The sequence below is a fragment of the Diospyros lotus genome, chromosome 9 (genome assembly GCF_014633365.1).
Source record: "Diospyros lotus cultivar Yz01 chromosome 9, ASM1463336v1, whole genome shotgun sequence".
Lineage (NCBI taxonomy): Eukaryota > Viridiplantae > Streptophyta > Magnoliopsida > Ericales > Ebenaceae > Diospyros > Diospyros lotus.
In genome coordinates this window covers 15841937-15863798 of record NC_068346.1, presented here as the reverse complement: position 1 = coordinate 15863798, position 21862 = coordinate 15841937, and the positions used below count along the sequence as shown (strand labels likewise).

At 36.4% G+C, this 21862-nt stretch overlaps 2 protein-coding genes across 3 annotated transcripts; both read left to right on the top strand.

Annotated features, from left to right (window-relative positions):
* Window positions 1-1554: 1554 nt before the first annotated feature.
* Window positions 1555-6730, top strand: LOC127810461 (protein HHL1, chloroplastic). Of its 2 annotated transcripts, XM_052349969.1 has the most exons (6): window positions 1556-1906; window positions 3348-3485; window positions 5438-5524; window positions 5632-5679; window positions 6163-6305; window positions 6397-6730. In XM_052349969.1, exons 1-6 carry the CDS (start codon window positions 1622-1624, stop codon window positions 6407-6409), a joined length of 714 nt encoding a protein of 237 aa, XP_052205929.1. In that variant the 5' UTR covers window positions 1556-1621; the 3' UTR covers window positions 6410-6730. The 2 variants fall into 2 exon arrangements, with proteins under 2 accessions (XP_052205930.1, XP_052205929.1); XM_052349970.1 differs by lacking the exon at window positions 6397-6730 and having other exon boundaries at window positions 1555-1906; window positions 6163-6309.
* A 980-nt stretch (window positions 6731-7710) lies between these two features.
* LOC127810460 (protein DOWNY MILDEW RESISTANCE 6-like) lies at window positions 7711-10865 on the top strand. Its single transcript, XM_052349967.1, has 3 exons — window positions 7711-9366; window positions 9652-9979; window positions 10415-10865. The coding sequence occupies exons 1-3, from the start codon at window positions 8900-8902 to the stop codon at window positions 10667-10669; spliced, it is 1050 nt and encodes a 349-aa protein (XP_052205927.1). The 5' UTR covers window positions 7711-8899; the 3' UTR covers window positions 10670-10865.
* Window positions 10866-21862: the final 10997 nt, after the last annotated feature.

Here is a 21862-nt window from a genome sequence, read left to right as displayed (position 1 = left end):
CTCTAACGGAGCGTCAATTGCAAGGCCAACTGCAATTTGGCGCTGAAAGTGTCTCTAACGAATACACTAAAATGGTGTTGGGCATAATTTTCAATCACCAAATTTGGTGTTGAGTGAATAGTGTAACACCAAATTTGGTGTTACACTATTCATCAACACCAAATTTTCTTTTTTATTTTATTTTCAATTTTACCCCTCTTTGTATAACTTCAAAATAACTTATTCCTTTTATATCCTTTATCACTTTTATTATATTTGTATGTTTTCATTAATAATTAAAAATATAAATTAGATTATTATAAAAAATATATACCGACGGAAATATTTTATTAAGATCTATAAAATGAGTATAATATTGAATATATTTTATAAATACCATGTTAATATAAAATGAAATATTTTTGTTTATGTATATGAATTTTTGTATTTTAATAATTAATTAATAGAAAAAAAAATATTCGTAATGCAAAAATTCAATAATATAATGAAAAACAATAATTTTTCCATTAACTTAAAATATTAATACAAGATGAAAATAGAAAAAAAGCTTAAAATAAAAACAACAACAACAACAACAACAACAACAACATGGCTTAAAAATAAAATACTTTCTATTTTTAATTCTAAAGTATCATTTAAAAATTTGGAAGATCATCTCCATTTCCTCTATAACCACCAAAATACAGGTCAAATATTAGTTGAAAAATAAGATGGATAAATAATTAGGTGGATAAACAATTAATTTGATAAAAGTTAAGCGAAAATAATTAATTAAAAATTTAGTAAAAAAATTAATTAGAATAACATATTTTGAAAAAAATTTAAAAAATTATGACTATAATTTTTAACTTTTTTATAAAATATAAATAATTATTTTTAATTATATTATACTATTAATATTTATTAAATATTTATTTATAAAATATTCTTTAAAAATTCTCTTTTATACCAATTTGATATCCAATATTGGAGACAATACCAAAATGGTGTTAAATTTTTTGGTGTAATCCAACCTCCAACTTGGTGTCTAACATTGGAGATGCTCTAAGTGCTTTGATATTGAATTTATCCATTTACTTTAAAAAAAGGGATAAATTATCAAACAAGTCAAACTTTTAATTTAATTTTAATTCTCAAAAAAAAAAACTTTTAATTTGTCACTAATATACCTAACTTATTTCGTAGTTTTAATCGTGTGACACTACCAGTCTACCACGCATTTGATTTCTCTCATGTCGATGGTGATGATCAATAATCTTTTTTCTATCCTTATTGAGCTATTATAACCCTCTCTTTATCCGATAATAATTGAAAGAAACCTATCTTTTAATAATTACTTTAAAAATAATAATTAACGTTACAATGTACCCATGCACCCATATCATAATAAATATACCCATATCATAATAAATATAACAATTTCCAATTTTGGTGGGACCGATGAGCTCAGGGCCATCCATTTTCGTGCCAAGTGTATGGCTGATACTTCCTCTTTGTGTTCCTCAGCAACACCGTAAGGTTGTGGATAAGCCATCGCCAAGCCGTTTTTTATGGACATTTGCTCAAAACCAAATTACAGAAAATTTCTAGAGGGACAGTGGTAGCCATAGTTACGGCAGTGATGAGAATAGCAATGGATGTGAGCATGTCTCTGAATGCGCTTGTTCGGCTACCCATGTCAAATTCAAGAATACACGACGAGGGTTTGATCAGACACTCTTTGTTCTCTTCTCGGACCACGACCCAGAAGGCTGCTCAGCAGAGGAAGCAACCCCTCTTGGTGGTTGAAGCCAAGGGCAAAAAAGGGATGATGTCTCGTCAGTTCCAGCGCTCGCCGGCGCCTGCTCTTCCCAAGATTGAAGACGATGGTAACCCTCGATTTGTCATCTTCATCCGCATGGCCGATGTTAGTCCCTTCTTCCCCGTTGCTTTAATTTCCTTCTGCCTTTGCTGATTAAAAATTTGTGGGTTTGGTGGTGTTAGATAAATCGTCAAATTCTGTATCGATAGAAATCGAGTCTATCAGATAAAACTCAATTTGATTATGAATAGCAAGAGTGATAGGGATAGGAGACCCAATTTCATTAGAGTTGCTACCTCTAAATACGTATCTAGTTATGATTGACGACATCTTAGTAATTCAAGGGATGATACTATCTGGTTATTAAAGTTCTGCGTCTGAAGTGCTAGCAAAAAAAAAAAAACAGTTGTCTGAAATGTTATGGTGGTTTACAGTTTTGTCCATCTAAAAACTGGGTTATAGGAGGGTTTGTAGGCTTTCCCAAGCAAAAACTACATTGAGTGGATTATCCTATTTTTGTGGGATTGTGGGGGTAAGAATTGAGACTGAACCACATTAAATTTCTCTGTCTTGATTTCTGTGTTTGATTGTCTGCGAACCAACACCAACAAGTGTTACTAGAGCTACTCTAACAGGTGGATCTGTAAGAACTTGCTTTAGAGGATTTTGGCCTGGTTCATTTCAGCCTTACGATTAATTTCCCTTGGTTTATTGTGGGGCACTGAAATCTGTTTTCTTTTATTTTGCTAGGAAAATTTGTATTCTTTGAATCTTTATGAAATAGATGAAGTGAAGTGTTCAAATATCTTATTGTACTCTGAGGACTACCACTTGCTGTGGTGTTTGGAACTTGTGGAAGATAAGAAAATATGAGAAGTGATTAGTTTTGCAAAGAAGAAAATGAAAATGAAGAGACCTTGGGTTGTTTGATTCCAGAAGGGGAAGAGGATAGAAACTAGTAGGCAAAGGAAAGTACAAGCAAATGTAGAGTAAATGGTTTTCCCATCCTTGATTTCAGAATGGGAAATGGAACTAAAAGGCAAGGAATTGGGTGGGGAGACAGTACAGAAAATTTTTATGCTTAAATAGAGTAAGATTCAGTTTTGATTTTCATCTTGACTTGCCTGATGCCCAATTGCCTCATGAAGTCTTCATCTCTCATCTTGAAAATGATATACTTTAACATGTTGAATTGTCTCTGATTGTTCTGGTTATAGATTTTTTTTTTTTTTATTTTCTAGTTCATGTAATAGTGGGAGATTGAGAAAGAATTTTTTTTTGCTTAACTAGAGTAATACTCACTTCTAATTTTTGTCTTCACTTGCCTCATGCCCAATTGTTTCATGAGGGCTTCATGTCTCCTCTGGAAAATGATTTTTTATAGACATGTTGAATTGTTTATGATTGTTCTGGTGATAGATTTTTTTTTGCCTTTTTTAGTCTATGTAATAGTTGACAACTTTCATCTATCTGGGGTCAATTTTCTTTTCCTTGGAAGTTTTTATCGTGATTTATTGTATCAAATCATGCTTTTGTGTTCGGACAGGTTTATCTTTGGTACCCACTTAGTATTATAACTGGCGGTACAACTGCAAAGATTATGGTTGCAGCTAAAGATAATTTTCTTGGGAAGTACATATACAAAGACACTCTTGCTAGGAATCTCGCGGCAGTTATTTACAGAGTAAGGTTTCCCTTTTGCTTTGGATCTTCTACTAAGTCAGTATCAACAAAAGAAAACAAAAAAAGTATTCCAACCTCCCTATGGTATATATGTATCCCATTCTCAAGGGATATGTGTATGGTTAGCTGGGGAGACGATATTCCACCTTTTTAAAGTCACATCATATGCAGGATAAGAAAATTCAACATGGATAACTTATCCTTGTCCCTTCTTATCCCATGATAAAAATGTGCCACAGTTTTACTAGATTTATATTTACTTTCTGCAAATATGAAATTAGTGAGGGCACTTTTGTAGCTATTGCTGTTTTTTTCCCCCTGAATTTGCAGCTGGAGTTGAATGAGAAAAACATAATTTATATTTAGATGCTCATCAATGGCCAAACCTGTGCATCTGTCTTATGTCCCCATTGCTCTGAAAGAAGAGGACAAAAGACGAGATGAAAAGAAAATGTTGATCCTGCAAAAATTTCAATTAATCTGATTTCTTTATTGGGTGAATATGCATGTGGGGTGTTGTACTTTTATGATTAGACAGACAGAAAGTTTAGTTTTAATATATCAGATTTGTAGTCAATGCATAAAAACTGTTTAATTTATGAACTAAAAAGACCTTTATATATTTATGTGCATCAACTTCATTGAGAAAGCATGGAGGCTATTATGTAGTGGTAATTGATAATGGAGACTAAGCAATTTGAGAAGTAGGCAATTTTGTAAGATTTGAAAAATACTGTCTATTCTATGTGGAAGATTACTTTGCTTCTACCAGATTGGAAGGTTCCATTTTGTTCATTTAACCACTTACCCCTTGTTGGGATAGTGGGTAGGGAGGGGGCGGGAGGGGAAACTCTTACCCTTGTATGGGATCAAATACACATACCCCATTTTTTATTACACCCCAAGTTGGGTTGTAGGGAGGGGGAAGGGAAAGTATTATTAAATATTTTCATTGACTTCACTTATTACTTTTGGAAAACTCAATATTATTCTTAGCCCAAATGAAATCCAAAAATTATTCTTTTATCATTTAAAGCAATCTAATGCATTGAACATTCCTCCAGAAATATTCAACAAGTATTTTGGTTCTATTCTTAGTTTAAGAAAAATGCCTAATTTTTATTATTGTAATAGCCTATTTATATCTTACATATTAAAATATCTATTGATATTAGTAGGACAAAGTGAAGGGTATAATTGTCAATTTGTTTTTATTACTTTACTATTCCATCCCCTTCCATCCTCTATCCAAAGAAATGAAGTTACGTTTACTTTCCTTAGTTCCATTCTTCCCACGCAAGGGGAGAGTAACAACCTTTGCATTACTTCTCATACCCTTCCTTTTCATTCTATTATGTACCATTCCATCCCCTACCCCACCCGTCTTCCAAATTGGCTCATTTTCCTTCGTGCCAATTTCTTCATTGATTATTTGGATTCTTTGATGGATAGCGTTTGTATCAGTATTAAATTTCATATCTTCTGCAGGAAATAATTTCGATTCTTTGATGGATAGTATAGTGTTTGTATCAGTAATACATTTTATATCTTCTGCAGGAAATAATAGAAAATAGTGTTTGTATCAGTAATATTATACATAAAGTATTAGATGAATATTAGTTCAATATTGTTGAGCAGTCCAAAAAGAAGCAACTGAAGTAACTTTTATGTTCAAAGTTGCCGTTAAATTAATGGCTCTTTTCTACCAGTAAATAATTTATTTTGTAAGGAATGAGGCTGGTTTTAAGTTCTGCTCTTCACATTCATCTTGCTTGAGCTAATATAACTCCATCTCAAATATAAGGGACCCTTTTTGAGGGTTTGCTTTCTTGTCAAATTTTCACATGCTGAGTTGTAGAATGATCATTCTAGAGTACTGCTGCCTACTTTCTTTTAATCTCCACCCAGATGTTCTAATTATATGCAACTGACAGGTGATCTCTTTTTAACCAGGATGAGAAGGAGATACAAAAGACGGCATTTAAACAGCATCGTCTTTTGCAGACAGCTAAGGAGTTTAGATATGGCTACAAGTTAGTGGTAATGTCCCTATAAATTATGTTATTTAATGCATGGTGTTTGATCATATTCAACCCATCATCTTTCTGCCAGCTTATTTCCTAATTATTGACTTGCCGACTATGCAGGAGAATAACAATTTGAGAGGAGCAGTTTCTACCACAGATGTTATTGAGGTAGGTAGTGGTTATTTTGTTCTACTTCTTGTTTTTTGAGTTGACATGAGATATGGCCGAGCATATATTCATTCAGCTTATCAAAGATATTATGTTTTTATGAAATCTCCAAAAGCCAGATTTACTAAAAACAATGTGAAAATTCCAAGCAAGTTCTTATTATATTTAGGATTCTTGCCTATGGAATTCATGTAAATTTCCTCGTCATATTGCATTCTTGATAAAACTCTGATAAGTCTTCGAGATTGCATTTTATTTTTATTTGTATTTTTATTTTTGTTAGCATGCTTGTTTCTGGTATACAATACCTTTCAACATCTGAAAGCAACTTTGGAGGTAGATCTAGTATTAAATTGAGTCTTGGACACTGGATAATTTCTTGGAATTTTCGGTTGGCTTTCTGTATCTGTTTATGTTTTTTTGGGTAGGTTCTTTCTGGTATCTGGTTTCTAATATCTGTCAACATAACAATGCAACTTTCAGCTCCCAACACAAGATGAGCTTAAAACAGTTCTAGATAAAGTGAAAGACTTCTTTGGGGATGCCAAGGATTCTTTTGGGAAGATAACAGCCCTAAATTCGACTACAGATGAGGAGACGGGGGAAAAACCGAAAGAGAAATCCAAGTGAGTTATATGAAAATCTCTGCGGAGCAACCTCTTGTGTATTTTTTAACAGTTCTTAACTTGCCGCCTTCATGTATTTGACTTCTACCAGGGTGAAAGGCTGAATCCTAGCATAATTTTCTTGGCATCTTGCCATAGTTGATGGTTTTGTGAAGTTGAAAAGATCCATCTGGAACAGATTGACTTCCCTGCAAAATGAACTGAGGTTCTACACAAGAAGTTCCACCAGAGGATCCCTGTCTACTAAGTGTAATTTCTTCTATTCTGTCTCATATGTAAGTTTGTGGAACTGACCCTCCACTAGCTTTATTTTTCCTTTTCCTCACATTAGTGTAATTTCAGATAATAGGTCTTGATTGTTGAATTTGAGAAAATTTTCTCGAGAAAGTTTTCTGCACTGGCATGAAATGATGAAACTTCTGGCATGCGTTGTTTCTAGGAAACTGAATGTACAGGGAAAAATACCACTTGACCTTCCTGGAAGTCAAGTATATAACTCAGAGAGAACGAAGCCCGAGCATGGCTTCTCCTAAGAATAATCCTTCTCTTAAAACTCATGTTCCTTGTTTGTCTGTGGTAAATGGTAATCCCATGTACCCAAGCATTTCTTTGTTGAGTTTGGATGCCATTCCCTCGCCAGCTTCCACAACGCAATGGTAATATAACATCTTTACCAAAGTTCCTGACTTAAAATGTTGTGAGAACAAAATATCTTTACAAAAAAGATGTAAAGCTCAAGAATGGCATCATTGGAAAAATATATACATATACATATATATATATATGAACAAATAAAATTACCTTCACTTACTATGTCCTCCTCTCTCCCAACCACTCCTTAGATCCCTCAGTTCCAGTTCTCCCTCATCAACTCTCTCTCTCTCTCTCTCTCTCGTTTCTAAATCAAAATTTTATGAGTGTAGGTACTTTACTTCTATTCTAACTTGAGAAAAGTTAGATTATATTTCAAACCTTGTTCTACCTTTATAATTCTAATTTTTCTACGACTTTACCTTAATTTTATTTTTGGTAGGATACTGGAACTTATTTGTTTTAATCATTTGTTATATTACATTTAAATTAGCCCAAAAAAGAAAAAGAACTTTAGTTTGACATAGACACAAGTGATTTACTCTATTTTATTTTGAGCTATATTTGTTTAGTTGACTGTGGTTTGTGCCCGATGTGAAAAATTAAAATAACTATATTTTATTGTATAAAGTGAATGTGATAGACTATATTATAGTGATTTTTTGACATTATTTAGTATCTTGACATATTTACTATTACACTTATTTATTCAAATTAAATACATAAAAATTTACATTCTTTAATTTGCATAAAATGGGGAGTAAGAGCCCATTTCTTTATTTGATGGGTGATTGATATTTAATCGACTCACATGTTATTATTAATTAAATTGGATATGCATTTGAATTTTTACCCTTTTATGTAATAAATAATTTACTTTAATTCATATCATGACAGTATTTATACTAGAACTTGAAAGTTAATAGCAATAAGTGTTAGTCATTGGTGCACCATATATAAACCTAGTTAGCAGGGCTTTATTATCCCCAATGTGCAGGCTAATATATTTGGGTAATTAATTGATTAAACCTGAAGTCTTATATTATACTGACTGAAATATTAAATTGGATATTAGTAGATTGTTAGGTTGTTTGTGTAAGTCAACATAAAATTTGTCCGACAATGACAAAATTATTGGGAGCTGGGTCCATGCATGGACTCCACCACCCATCCCTTGCATGGTTACGTCTGACAACATAAATTATTTGACTGTGCTATTGTTTTTCTTGAATTATTTTCTCATTGTACACGTTGATTGATCTCATCCTTTTACAAATGTGAAATCTCTCACCTTAAGGGTTTTTCACATATTATTTTATATTTGTGGGAGAAATTAATCACGGTACACGACGATTTTCAAGATAAGAGACACAATGTATAGTGCCTATAAAGAGTCACCCCACAAGAGGATAAAACTCTCACACTGCGACTGTCATGACTCGAACCTACATACTTGGGTGCAATCTTCTATCTTATGAACCATCCGTGCTATGCCCGTGGTCCCCTTTACCCCTTTCCTGTTATACATATTGGCATGACATTCACATTTTGTATTATTCTATGTTCCCCTTGCAATATTTTTATGTAGGTAAATTTGGATTGTTAAGATAGGAAAGACTCTGGTAAGAAGAAATTCTTCTGGTTACTTTATACGTGCTCTTGGTTCAACACTGATACATAGACGACAGATTGTTAGATGATTTATTTTTTATTTTGAATAGCAATTTAGCATGAAACAATTTGTATAGTAAAGATGATAGATACAATTTATTATTCATTATACTCATTACCGATAATAACTGAATTCTATTGAATTAATCAAATGTTGGTAAGTATGTTAGTAAGTACGCTAATGATAATGTGTGTGTAGAGATTGTAACTGAGTGATTTTAAATCTTACAGTTCTCCAGTGGACCACAGTTCTGTTGGAAAATAGTGGGTCGTACAAATATATGGTCCAAATTCCAAATTCTATTTAACCCTCGAGGAGCTTCTCTTCTTTAATGATGGAGGCTGCAACTTTCAGATCAGCCGAAGCCGAGGGCTTCACCCCTTTATCGTTATACCCCAACTTCATTCTCCCAGAGAACCAGCGGCCATTGTTGTCTCAAGTCCAACCTCTCTCCTCAGTCCCCATCATCGACATGAACGGGGAGGATTCTACAGTGGCCAGGGAGGTATCACGGGCCTGCGAGGAATTCGGCTTCTTCCAAGTCCTCAACCATGGAGTTCCGCCGGATTTGTGCCGGAAAATGATGGCCGCCGCCTCCGAGTTCTTCCGCCTGCCGCGAGAAGAGAGAGCGGCTCTGTTCACAGAGGATAAGACGAAGGCGGTCAGACTCACCAATTACTTCATCAAGGTTGAAGGGCAGGAGAATGTGTCCATGTGGAGTGAAAACTTTGCCCATCCATGGCACCCTTCCGACAGTGGATTCACCCATCTCTTGCCCCTCAATCCTCCCCAATATCGGTGAGAGAGTCTTCTAACTTCTTTTGCAGCAAATATTGTATTTAACTAAGGGATTGCTATTTTTGGGCTGACCCAGTTGGTCAAAATGACCATTATTTTTCCTTTATGGATGCGTGGTGATAGAGAGGTTTATATAATTGGGAACGCAGACTTACTCGATTTAACATGAATTTAATTGATTGGATGGGTTTCTGAGTCAAAAATCTTATACCTGATTTGGAATATAATAATTTACATAAAATGAGTACCCTCAGAATTATATCTTTGTTTTGGCATGAAAATTAGAGAGGTTGTGGCTGAATATGCAAAGGAAATGGGGCGACTAATGAGTCGGTTGCTGGGCTTGATCTCGCTGGGGTTAGGGCTGGAGAAAGATTGCATGGAGAAGAAGATAGGCGAGGATCCAAGGCTGGTAGCACAAGTAAATTACTATCCGCCATGTCCGGATCCAGAGCTCACCATGGGGCTGCCGGTTCACACTGATCTCAATGCTCTCACCGTGCTCTTGCAATCAGGAGGAGTGCGCGGCCTGCAAGTGATCAAAGATGGGCGATGGGTGGCGGTTGATCCCGTGCCAGATGCCTTCGTCGTCAATCTGGGTGATCAAATCCAGGTATTTATTTAGCCACTACCCCGCGACTCCGTACGTAGGACGGTGGGTTATTGGAACAATTTGACTCCACTCAATAGAATTAGTCCAATTTATATATAACAAAATCGAATTGAACTGAAAATCTAATCAATTCACTTAATCCAAATGACTGAAATTAATTAAAATGATGATATAGAATGAACACAACAAGCAACCATTTGTATTAAGCAAAGAGATTGGACGGAATAAAAGCAAGAAAAGAAAAGTCATTTTAGGGAAGGCCCAAACTGAGGAGGCGGCTTTTTTTGTAGTTGAGTTGAGTGAGGAGAAAGAAAATAAATTAAATTAAACAAAATCAATCAAATTAATTGAGTGTGGGTTTCACTCACGTAAACACCGATAAACTAAGCATGGATGGTTGGTTGGTGGTGGTTGAGTTGGAAATTGGAATTGCAGGTGATGAGCAATGGAAGGTACCAGAGCGTGCGCCACAGGGCTGTGAGCAACAAGGCAGCGGGGCGCATGTCCGTGGGGATGTTTTATGGGCCCAATAGTGGGACAGTGGTAGGCCCAATAGAGGAGCTGCTCGATGAGCAACACCCGCCACTGTATCGCAGCTATCTTTTCGGCGAGTTTCTGCGGGAATTCCACAAGCAAGACGGCCAGAGGCCAATGGTGAAGGAACTTTTCCAGCTGCACCACCGCGACTAACTAGAGGGGCAGGCTTTGTGTCCTTGTGGTTATTCTTGTTTCCAAATGTTCATTGGAATTTGATGATTATAATATGTCTACTCTCTCTCTCTCTCTCTCTGTTGATTTTTTGTTTTTTCTGTATTTCTTTGGTTTTATTTTATTGTAAACCAAGTGATATTTTAAATAATTTTTCAATACTTTCAATCTCATGTTGTTAGGTTACAAACCTTTGCACTTGTTTTTATATTCATTATATTTTTATGAACTTATGAAAACTATGAACAGACTTGGAGTTGTGCACATAGATTGCACCAATTCAAGGCAAAATCAAGAATTTGCCCCGGGCACACACATTGCAACCTCTAGTTTTTAATTATCCAATAATAAATTTTTTTGATTAAAAATATCGTCATTAACCCGCTTGAGTCTGCAAAGAAGAAAACAATCAAAGGGTGCGAGAGAGTTTTTGTGCAAACATTTCAATAATTAAATTAGACATTATAGATACTAAAAGCCCGAGAGTAGTATTTACACTAGTATTAGAGATATATATTTTTTGCAATGAGTGTCTGCTTATTTATAAATAGGTATGGATTAATCTGAAATAATTCATGATTAAGATTCTCACAGATAATGTCTATATTGACCTTTCTTAATTTTGTTAGGATTATGATTTTTATAAATAACGTTTATCCCCATATTCCAAAATTCTTTTAGAATTATAATTTTTTGTGGATAATTTTTTATCCCTTTCGTAGAATCTTTGGAGGGATTTTCAAATATCGAATTTATATAGTTTGTGTGTTGCATGGGACCCCCCAAAGTACGGAAAAATTTACACCTTTTAGCCCAGAAAGTTTATTTTGAACTTTTGGATTTTTTAGGTCTTTTAATGGTCTTTTTCTTGTAACACAACAATTGCTCTCCACTTTTTTATTTGAGTTTCTTGGAGGAAAAAGTAGATTGTGTAATGACCTGCCCTTATTTTTTATGCTAGATCTTTCTCACACTTTTTTGAGATTTCTAATTCTGGATTATTCCCATGCTTTTTGTGTTTCTAATTTTGGATTATTCTCATGCTTTTTGCATTTCTAATTCTAGATCATTCTCATACTTTTTACGTTTTTTATTCCAGATCATTCTTACGATTTTTTCTTTTTTGATACTAGATTTTTGGACGATGAGTCCTAGATTATTCTCATGTATTTCACATTTCGATACTAGGTTTTAAATAATAAGGCTTTATAATTTACAATTTGAACATGCTTTCCTTGAACCTGTCATTTTAGAATAATATCGCTGGCTCCCTAGTTTGAGCGTAGGGGATAGTTGGGCTCAAACCAAAAAGTGATGAGGATTTTGAAATCATTATGAGCGTGCTGATTAATATTGGATTATTCTCATGGATCCTAGAATTTTAGATTAGTATTAAGAAAGCAATCTACATTAGGAGCCTCTTCATCTTATTTGTTACTCGTAGCTTGAGATAGTGCAAGGACCATTTTAATATCCTTAGTCTTTTTGAACGTTTTCCACAAACGACGTCAATTGTTGTTGCTAATATACAACAATAAATTTATTTGACTAAAAATGTCCTCGTCAAGTTGCCTGAATCTGCAAGGAATAAAACAGTAAGAGGACACAGGAAGGTTCTCGTGCAAACACTTTAATACTTAATTTAGACACTATAGATGCTAAAAGCCCGAGAATAGTATTTATACCAAAATTAGAGATATACATTTTTTTGGAATGGGTGTCTGCTTATTTATAGAGAGGCATGGAGTAATCTGAAATAATACATAATTAGAATTCTCACAAATAACGTCTATCTTAACATTTCCTAATCTTGTTAGGATTAGAATTCTTATAATTTGGAATCCCTTAGGATTAGGATTCTTATAGATAATGTTTATCCCCATATTCCAAAATCTTTTTACAATTAGAATTCTTTGTGGATAATTGTTTATCCTTTTCGTAGAATCTTTGGAGGAATTTTTGAATATCGGAGTTATCGAGTTTGCGCGTTATGTGGGACCCCCTCAGCGTATGAGAAAATTTACACCTTTTAGCCCCAAAAATTATTTTTAAGCTTTTGGACATTTTTTGTCTTTTAATGGGCTTTTGCCTACGACACAACAAAATTAGTCTTCAATCTTAGAGTTCTTATCTTATCCTATCATTTAACCTTCCATTTGAATTAGTTTTCTCCTTTATCTTTTTCCTACTGATTTCTTCTCAAACATTACCATCTTTTGCCTATAAATACAACATCTTTTTGCACTTGTGAGATGCAAAACATTCAGTGATACCAACTCGTTCCTACTAGTATTGTTTACTAGGTTCTTCTATTCATTACTTGTTCTCTTTATCTCCAAAATAATGAGTGCCACTACAAAAAAATAGGGCTTTAACAAGGGAAATTTTGGTTAAGAAAAGTTGATTTCTCATCTTTAAAGAGTTTTGATGATGGGTGTTGTTGTCAAAATACAACAATGAATTTATAGTGCTGGAAAAATGGTCTTGACAATCCCTGAGTAGGTGACTTGACAGCAATGAATGAATGGCTAGCTGATGGATGGATGGCTTGTTGATGAACGGGTGCCCTCTGATGAACGAGTGCCCTGTTGAGGCGAAGAAACTAATTTGGGGTGCGGAAGGAGGTCCTCGTGCAAACCCTTCGATGGTTAAGTTAGTCTTCGAGTGGTTGAGCGCAAAAATAAAGTTTGAGTATCAGAGTGAGTGTACCTGAGAGAAGAGGCAATCCTCCTATTTATAGATGAGAGATAGGGACGCATGGTAGCTATCTTGGGTTTCCTAGGTGGCATATTCTAAGCATATTCTCGGCATATTTATGGCATATTCTTGATGTATTCCGTGAAATCTCAAAATATTCTTATGGGTCATAGGAAGGATCTCGGGTTTGGTACAAGGAACGCCTCGGGAGGGTTCGTGGGCTACAAGGGAGACTCTAGGGGGTGGATTGTCACATGAACATCATGACTATGTAGCGACTCGATCATCACTCCATCATCTATTTGCTTGGTTTTTCTTGCCTCCAATTTTGGGTTGTGTTTTGGCCCGTTTAGGTGTACTTGACCCAAATCTATTTATCGGGTTTGACCCATGTTTGGATTATTTGCTATTTGCTTGGCATATTAATTGCTCCATACCTTTTTAACCAAGTGACCTAGGCAGAAGAGTTTTTGCCCAACAAATTTTGCGCGTACCTTTCACTCAATTTTCCCACTGTTCTTCACAGCTCTCTATCGGTATCACATTCATGGATTTTTTGTTATTGTGCATGAACTCCTGTGCTCTTCAATTCCCTTGGACCACTATAAATAGAGTCCTTAGGAGTTCATTTTTCCTTCACTTCCTCCTTTGAAGCTCTCTTCCAAGCAATGATTTCAAGCATCTCTCGTTCTTGCATTAGGCTCGCAGTCATAGGCACCACTTGGTTATTTTAGCCACTCATTCATCCCAACCACTTGGTCATTTCAGCCACTCGGTTCTTTCTAGCTACTCGGCTATTACTTCCTTGTTAACTTGATTATGCTACATAATTTCCTTGCTCACTAATGGGTTGCATTATTCAATCACAAGATGCCTTACACGTGAATGTTACTCTTTTTCATGGATTGCACTTTCTATTTGTTTGAACTTGGCATGTGAACTTTGGCATGTGATACTTTGGTGTGCAATACTAAACTTCCTTAACTAAGTGGTGGCCACTAAGCCATTGCTTTATTTTCATTACAACTTTACTAATTAATGAACTTTTTGTTTTCTGAAGTGTATCCCATGATTTCTCAATTTTGGATTGCTCCTGTTTCTCCTTATAGCTTTCATTGTTTACATGCGGTGCTAATATCTTATTTTTCTTCTGTGGATCTTTGTATTAGCCTTCAAGAACACCATTTGTGTTTGTTTCGTTGCTTCTTGTTCGCACCCTTTACTTAAAGATAATTTATCTATGTCCTTATCATGTCCTGAAGAAAGAATGCCGAGCCCCCCAACCCTACTCATGTTCACGACAATAGGCTTCATTTGAGAGATTTTACTAAGGCATAGATGACTATTGATTCAGCATCGGATTTTCTCATCAGATATCCTCGAATGGATGAGGTTGATCCCTCTTAGGTGGATAAAGGATGTCTAGGAATTCATTACGCCTCTTTCAAAGAGGGATTCTGATTTCCAACGCCGAACTTCATCATGGAGTAGCTTTGCCATTACCAGATCGTGTCTGCTCAACTTCATCTTAACGGATAAACCTAGCTGGTGGGTTTTTCAGTTCTTTGTCACAAAAGAAGAATGGCTCCCTTGCTTCATTTTCTAAACTGCTTTTTACTTAGAAAGGCCAGCAAGCAGAAATGGTTGTATACTCTTCAGAAAGTGTTGGGGCAGGAACTACTCATAAATCTTCCCAACAAAGTTAACCCATTCGAGTCCCAATGGTTTGTGATAGTTCCACGGCCTAGCTGAGATGCCCCATGAACTTGGTGCTATGACGATGTTTACGAAAAGTCGCTTCCCCTGCTAAGGACATTCACAAGGTCTATAAAATGGTTGTTAATGACCTAATGGCTGGTGGACCCATGGAGTTGGAAAGTCTTCTTTCTGTAGAGAACATCTAGAATACAGGTTGGGAGGTCTCTGTGCCTGCTAATCATCCCTCTCCTCTTGTCTTCCCAACTGAAGAATAAGGTGACGAGAATGTCACAAAAGTAAGAGGGGAGGACGAGGAGGATTTCCTGGAGCATTCGCCACACACCCTTATCATTCACCAAGAGGAATCCTCTCCTGAGGGTAGATTCTTAACATTACCTGTATTACTTTCTTAACATGTTTATTTTACTAATTTGTTCCATTTTCCTTGCAGATATGGATAGGCTCTGTAAACTGAATCGTTACTGGCATGAAGAGGATGGCGAGTTTATTGCGAGGAGTGGGAACTCCTCTAGCCCTTCGTAAGGAGCTGGTCCTCTACCTAGCTCTCGCTCTTCTTAAGGAGCTAGTCCTCCACTTAGCTCTCGCCCCCTTCTTCGTCGCACTCTTAGAGACAAGCGGGGGCATCCTCATCGAGGCCCTGTGATGCTTCTTGTAATCATCATAAGTGTAGGGAGGATGAGGCTGCAGAAGAAGCACATGATTCGTCAGCTCTTCCCCTTGCCATTGAAGATCCGATACTAGCTCATCTGCCTTCTGATGGTACCATTGTGTCTCCCCTTCGTGCCTCCAGTTCTAAGGGAGGTCAAGGTTCTTCTTCTTGCTTCTGTCAAGACTTAGAGCAGATTAAGGAGGAATGTTATCGCCTAAGGGTCCTCAATTGCAAGGACTGATGAAGGTTGCAGGAGGAGCGAATTTTTATGAGGGCTCCCATTCTTCCTCCTATTAACTAGCCTACCCTGCGTTCGATATTGCTTCTTGACGGCTCCAAGGTTTACAATCAAGATTTCCAAGTGTATTCGAGGGTTCTTGAGTTGGATTCGATCACCGAGCCTAGGGGCAATACTCGCCTTATTTACTCCACGATTCTACCATTGGACGAACGTTGTCATCTTAGCAGGAACTTTCCCCGAACCATGGATGGGCCCGAGCAGCAACTTATGGACATAAGTTAATTCTCCTTTGGCGTTTTCTTGGATACCTTTTCATATTTTTATTTTTTGCTCAATTTTATCCAGATGGTTCAAGGGATTGTGGCCTCGAATGCCGAGGGTAGGGCTTATTATGAATGGATGGAGGACGAGGTAACTCAGTGGAGGGATTGGAAAGAAGAATGGGATGACAAGCGTCGAGAAGTTAAGGGCAGGCTAAGGTACTCTAAGATGGTTACACGCCTAATTATCTGAGGCTCAGGCCAGCCCCTTAAGCTTTAAAAGGGAGGTTTAGGAGCTGCACTGGGGCCAAGTTGCAATGGAAAAAAAGTATAACGAGCTGTAAGCTACTCACAAGGATCTCCTCAATGGGCATTCATTGCGAGTCTTAGAGTTAACAAGATGTTGAGTGGAGCTATTGAGTATAGAATGTGGGTTCATGAGCTCAGAGCTTGGCGAGTAGAAGAAGCCACTTCTCGTGCTGCAGTTGTAAAGGAATATCGTCTCTCTAAGGATTTTCAGGAGAGAAAGGGATGATATGCCTCAGGATTTACCAAATATGGTTTCTATCTTGCTCGAGCCTATTTAGAGGAACAATGCCTGAGGGAGACCTTCTCAAAGTTGGTTCTCATGATTGGCACGAGTATGATCCTCATCCAATAAGCCCTACTTCCTATCTCGAATCTAGGCTTGTAGATAACTTGGCAAATTTGATGGGCCCATGGGAGCCATATCCTTTTTACCCTAACGACGACGAGATGATTAATGCCCTCCAAGATCTGGGAGTTTTTGGAGAGGCAACTCTTGAGCATGCTCCTTGTACCGCTTGAGAGAAATAAGGTGAGATCCCGACTACTAATGATGCTCCTCCCACCTTTGGCTCCACTCGAGGACCCCTTGCATAGGCTATTAGGACCTTCGTTATTTGTTTGTTTTTTTTAATGCAAGCTCTATAATTTCCTCTATTTGAATAAAAGTTGGAGTTTTGGTTCTTATGAAATGATATTGTGTATGTTATGTCATTCTTCTTATGTCTAAGATCTTGTGGCAATAGTAATGATGGCTACCCGACAATTGACTACCTAGTGAGACAACTCTTAGATTTGGTATTATCGCGTTGCTCGAAACAATGTGAAGTAGGTTGCTTGATTTTTCCTCATCGCTAGGCCACACATGAGATGATGGGATTATCTCACTTATAGACAAGCTTCTTATAGGACAATGGGATTAGATTCTTCCCGTTGTTAGGCCATTAACGAGATCACAAGCTTGTGATTGCCTCATTGTTAGGCTACTTGTAGGACTATGAGATCATTCTCCCCTCGTTGTCGGGTTATCAGCAGGACAATGGGCTCGTTTTCTCCTTGTTACTAGGCTATGTGTAGGGTAACGAGCTTATTTTTCTCCTCGTTGTTGGGCCATAAGTAGTTTTTCCTCCTTGTTGCCAAGCTATGTGCAGGGCAGCAAACTTGTTTTTTTCCTTGTTTTCGGGTTATAAGCAAGGCAACGGGCTTGTTTTTCCTTGCATTTCCAGGCTATGTGTGAGGCAACAAGCTTATTTTTGTGAGGAAGGAATGATTGATCTTCCTCTCCTTGTTTAATTTGAAAAATAAAATAAGCAGATAATTATAGACGCATAATGTTAAAGTAATACACAAGGAAACATTGACATTTTTTTAATGTGGTTTAGCTAAACGTGCCTACATCCACAGTCCCATCTTAGGCTCATGTCATTATTATCAATCACCATGTATACAATTCATATTTGGGGGGAGAACAATACAACTTGAGGTGGTTTAAATTCCAAGTCTTACCCATAGTTTCACCTTAGAGTGTTTGGAGGATACAAATGTTTGAGCCGATTATCTTTTGAATATGATATGGTCTTTCCTAATTGGGTCAAAGTTTCCATCTTCTTAGAGTGCGTTAGTAATGGCCGAATTTCAAAGTACTAGATCGTCTTTCTTTAGGGGCCTGTTTCTTACTTGAGAATTATAGTAACTAGCAATTCTTCTATGATATGCAGCTAACTGGATGGCAACTTTATCCCTTTGCTCCTCAATCCAATCAAGATTCTCTCTTAATGACTCATAATTTCTAGAGCCATTATCCCCTTCATAGGTGTTCAATCTAGGCGATCCGATAGTTACTTCCATGAGGATCAAGTCTTATGTTCCGTATACTAGATTAAAGGGTGTTTCTCCTATTGCAACCCAGCTAGTGGTATGATAACCCATAGTATGGTTGGCAACTTATCAACCCATGCTCCCCTTACTCCCTCAAGATAAGTTCTCAGGCCATGTAGAATAGTGCAGTTGTTGATCTCAGCTTGCCCATTAGCCTGAGGATATGTTACCGAGGTAATTCATAGTTGAATTCTCAAATTTTTATAGAAACTTTGGAATGAATCACAATCAAACTGTTTTTCATGATCAGTATTAATAATTCATGGGATCATGAATCAGCATACAATGTCTCTCCAGACCATGTTCTAGACTTTCATAGCAGTGATTGTGTCCAATGCCTTAGCTTTAATCTACTTCGTAAAGTAGTTCATTACCACTAGGAGGAATTTTCTCTGGCTAGAAGCATGAGGGAATGGACCCAGAATATCCAAGTCCCACTACACAAATGGTATTAGTTGAAACATTGGTTGTTGTTGGGATATTGAGGCAGATTGAATCGAAGCATGCTACTAACATCTGTCACACTCCTTAACTTTTCTTAAGGCATCTTGTCAAAGCGTAGGCTAAAAGAACCCGAATTGCAGAATTTTGGCCACTAGGACCCTGGCTCCCAAATGTTCACCACAAGCTCTACCATGAAATTCGGATAGTGTGTATTTAGCTTCTTGTGGGACCAAACATTTTAGGAGTGGCATGGTGAAAGCTCACTTGTACAATGCCCCAACAACAATAGTAAAACGTGCTCTCTTTATTTTTACCTTCTTTGATTCAACCGGTTCATCTGGTAACTCTCCCTTAGCCAGATAATGATAGATAGTTGTTCTCCTATCACTGCCCATTTTTGGAGAACTTCCACAAATATAGCTCTCCATGCTATCTCCTTAGCTGATGCCAACTTAAATAAGGCGTCAACATGACTATTAAGGGGCCGGTTAATTTGCACCAATTGAAAGTTTTGGAATAAGTGAGGCCGTTGACCTTTTGCAAATAATGCGCCATTGTAGGCTGCCTTATTTTGTATTGTCTGTGGAATTGTTGGATAATTAGTTGGGAATCGCTATGAGCCATCAACTGAGTTACTTCAAAGTTTTTAGCCGATTTCATCCCAACTATCAATGCCTTATATTCAACCACATTGTTAGAGTTGGGGAATGAAAATCGTAGGGAGTATTCTAAGACCTCCCCTTTCAATGGAATGAGAACTATTTCGGCACCAGTCCCTTGTGAACTGGTTGCCCCATTAACAAACATCAATCATTCAAATTTGTTTTTCCCTTCCTTTTTGTTGGTTGGTGTGCATTGAACAATAAAACCAAATAATGCTTGTCCCTTGATGGCCTATCGTGGTTGAAACTGTATATCATATTTGCTTAATTCAATTGATCATTTGGTAAGCCGATTAGAACATTCAGGACATTACAAGATACACCGCAATGGCTGGTCGGTCAACACGATGATAGTATGGTCTTGAAAGCACGACCTTAATTTTCTAGAGGTGTTAACCAACACAAGAGCTACTTTCTCGGTGAAAGGGTATCGGGTTTCGGGCCCTTACATCACCTTAATGACATAGAGACTGGTTGATCAACCTAGTCTTCTTTCCTTATTTGCACAACATTGATAACTTTATTTCTCACCCCCAAATACAAGTATAGGTGTTCCCCAGTGTTTGGGCGTGTTAGGAGGGGAACTTCTTTCAAATACTCCTTTAAAGTCTCGAAGGAATTTTGACAATGTTCAGTCCATTCAAAACCTTTTGTTGTATCATATTTTTGATATATGAGAAAATATGTTTGATGAAAAACTCATCTTAGAATGAAAAATCCTTTATGTTAATCTCATATTTCGAAATAAGTTTTTCATATTTCGAAACATGCATGAAAGGTTTTGGCGCAAATATTCAAAAGTTTGAAAAATCCTAAAGTTCATGCATCATGTTTCGAAACTTGTGTTTTATGTTTTGAAACATTGTTCAACCATGTATTTATACATGTTTCGAAATCCCTTTGATAAGGTTTCAATATTTTCTAAGTGTGCATGCCATATTTTGAAATATCTATGAGATTTTGCCATATGTTTTGAAACCTACATGGTATGTTTTGAAAACTCTGTCATGTCTATCAGCAAAGCATTAAAAATCCGAAATGCTTTTACTTTATATATTTATTTACATCTAAAAGCTTCTTAAAAGAGTTTTTAATCTAATTTCCATGCATGCTCTGAGAATTCAAATTCAAATTTGAAAGTGGAGATCAATATAAAATCTTAGTGGCCATAAGATTCCTTAAGATTTTGTCTCCCACTTAATGCTATCTCTAAGTGCAAGTCCAGCTGGAAAAGTTGGATGTTTTAAAACATGTGGTATATGTTTCGAAACCTTAGTGTAAATTTGTGTTGTTTCAAAACCAATAAGCTATATTTCAAAACCTTCTTTTAAATCTTGTCTCTAACGGCTATAAAACAGCCAAATTTCTATCTCTTGATATAAAATAATAGGTGTTTGAAGACAAGCAATATATATATATATATATCAAAATACACACACACATAAGACATAAGAGATACAATACACAAGTGGTGAACAAAAGGTTTTGATTGAGCTTTCAAAGAAGATCAGTATACATTGTGGTGTGTAAAAAGAGAAGCAAGTCGAAAATTTTATACAATCGAAAAATTTATCATTTCGTTTAGCTCTTCTCACCTCAAGCTACGAGGTTTGTACAGCCATTGGTAAGGCATTTCATTGCTGTAAATTCATGGGGTTGTAAAGATAAAACTTTATTTATCTTGTTATGTTGTAAAGTTTGAGTTGAGCCTCAAAATTTAGTGTGTCAAGATTTGAGTTGAGCCATAAAACTCATTGTGTACAAATTTTAGGGTGAACCATGGTAAAACCCTTATGGTTGATCACTAGTAAAAGTGATTGGATTTGAAAATCCTTCAAGTAGGAAGACTTGAAGGTAGTGGACGAGGCGGGATGCCGAACCACTATAAATCTCGTGTGCACTTAGTTTATTATTTTGGTTGCTTATTACTCTCTTCTCAAGCTTTCAAAAGAATCGTTTTCAAAAGCTAAAACAAATGTTCTTTGAAGCATAAGTATATATATATATATATACATATCTTTGATCTCAAGACCCTTTGGCATACTTTTTCTTAAAGAAATTATCTTTGCCAAAATCATTTCTTTGAAATACTAGCTAAAAGTTTCAAAGCAAGCTAAAACAGAAAGGTATATTTTGAAACATATATAGTAGGTTTTGAAACCTGCTTAACAGAAAGGTTTATTTCGAAACATAGTGTTCTGCCATCAATCAGTGTTTAAATTAAGAAAAATTTATACGAATCCCAATTCACCCCCCTCTTGGGATATATTTTCCATCACTTGGAACTAACACCTTTCCCAACCCTTAATTTCTGAAAGA

Excerpts from the sequence above, each read along its gene's own strand:
- LOC127810461 (XM_052349969.1), top strand. The coding sequence starts at position 1,622 with ATGAGAATAGCAATGGATGTGAGCATGTCTCTGAATGCGCTTGTTCGG. Across the intron at positions 1,907-3,347 it reads TCTTCATCCGCATGGCCGAT|GTTTATCTTTGGTACCCACT; the intron begins GTTAGTCCCTTC and ends GTGTTCGGACAG. Across the intron at positions 5,680-6,162 it reads CTACCACAGATGTTATTGAG|CTCCCAACACAAGATGAGCT; the intron begins GTAGGTAGTGGT and ends TGCAACTTTCAG.
- LOC127810460 (XM_052349967.1), top strand. The coding sequence starts at position 8,900 with ATGATGGAGGCTGCAACTTTCAGATCAGCCGAAGCCGAGGGCTTCACC. Across the intron at positions 9,367-9,651 it reads CTCAATCCTCCCCAATATCG|AGAGGTTGTGGCTGAATATG; the intron begins GTGAGAGAGTCT and ends CATGAAAATTAG. Across the intron at positions 9,980-10,414 it reads ATCTGGGTGATCAAATCCAG|GTGATGAGCAATGGAAGGTA; the intron begins GTATTTATTTAG and ends TTGGAATTGCAG.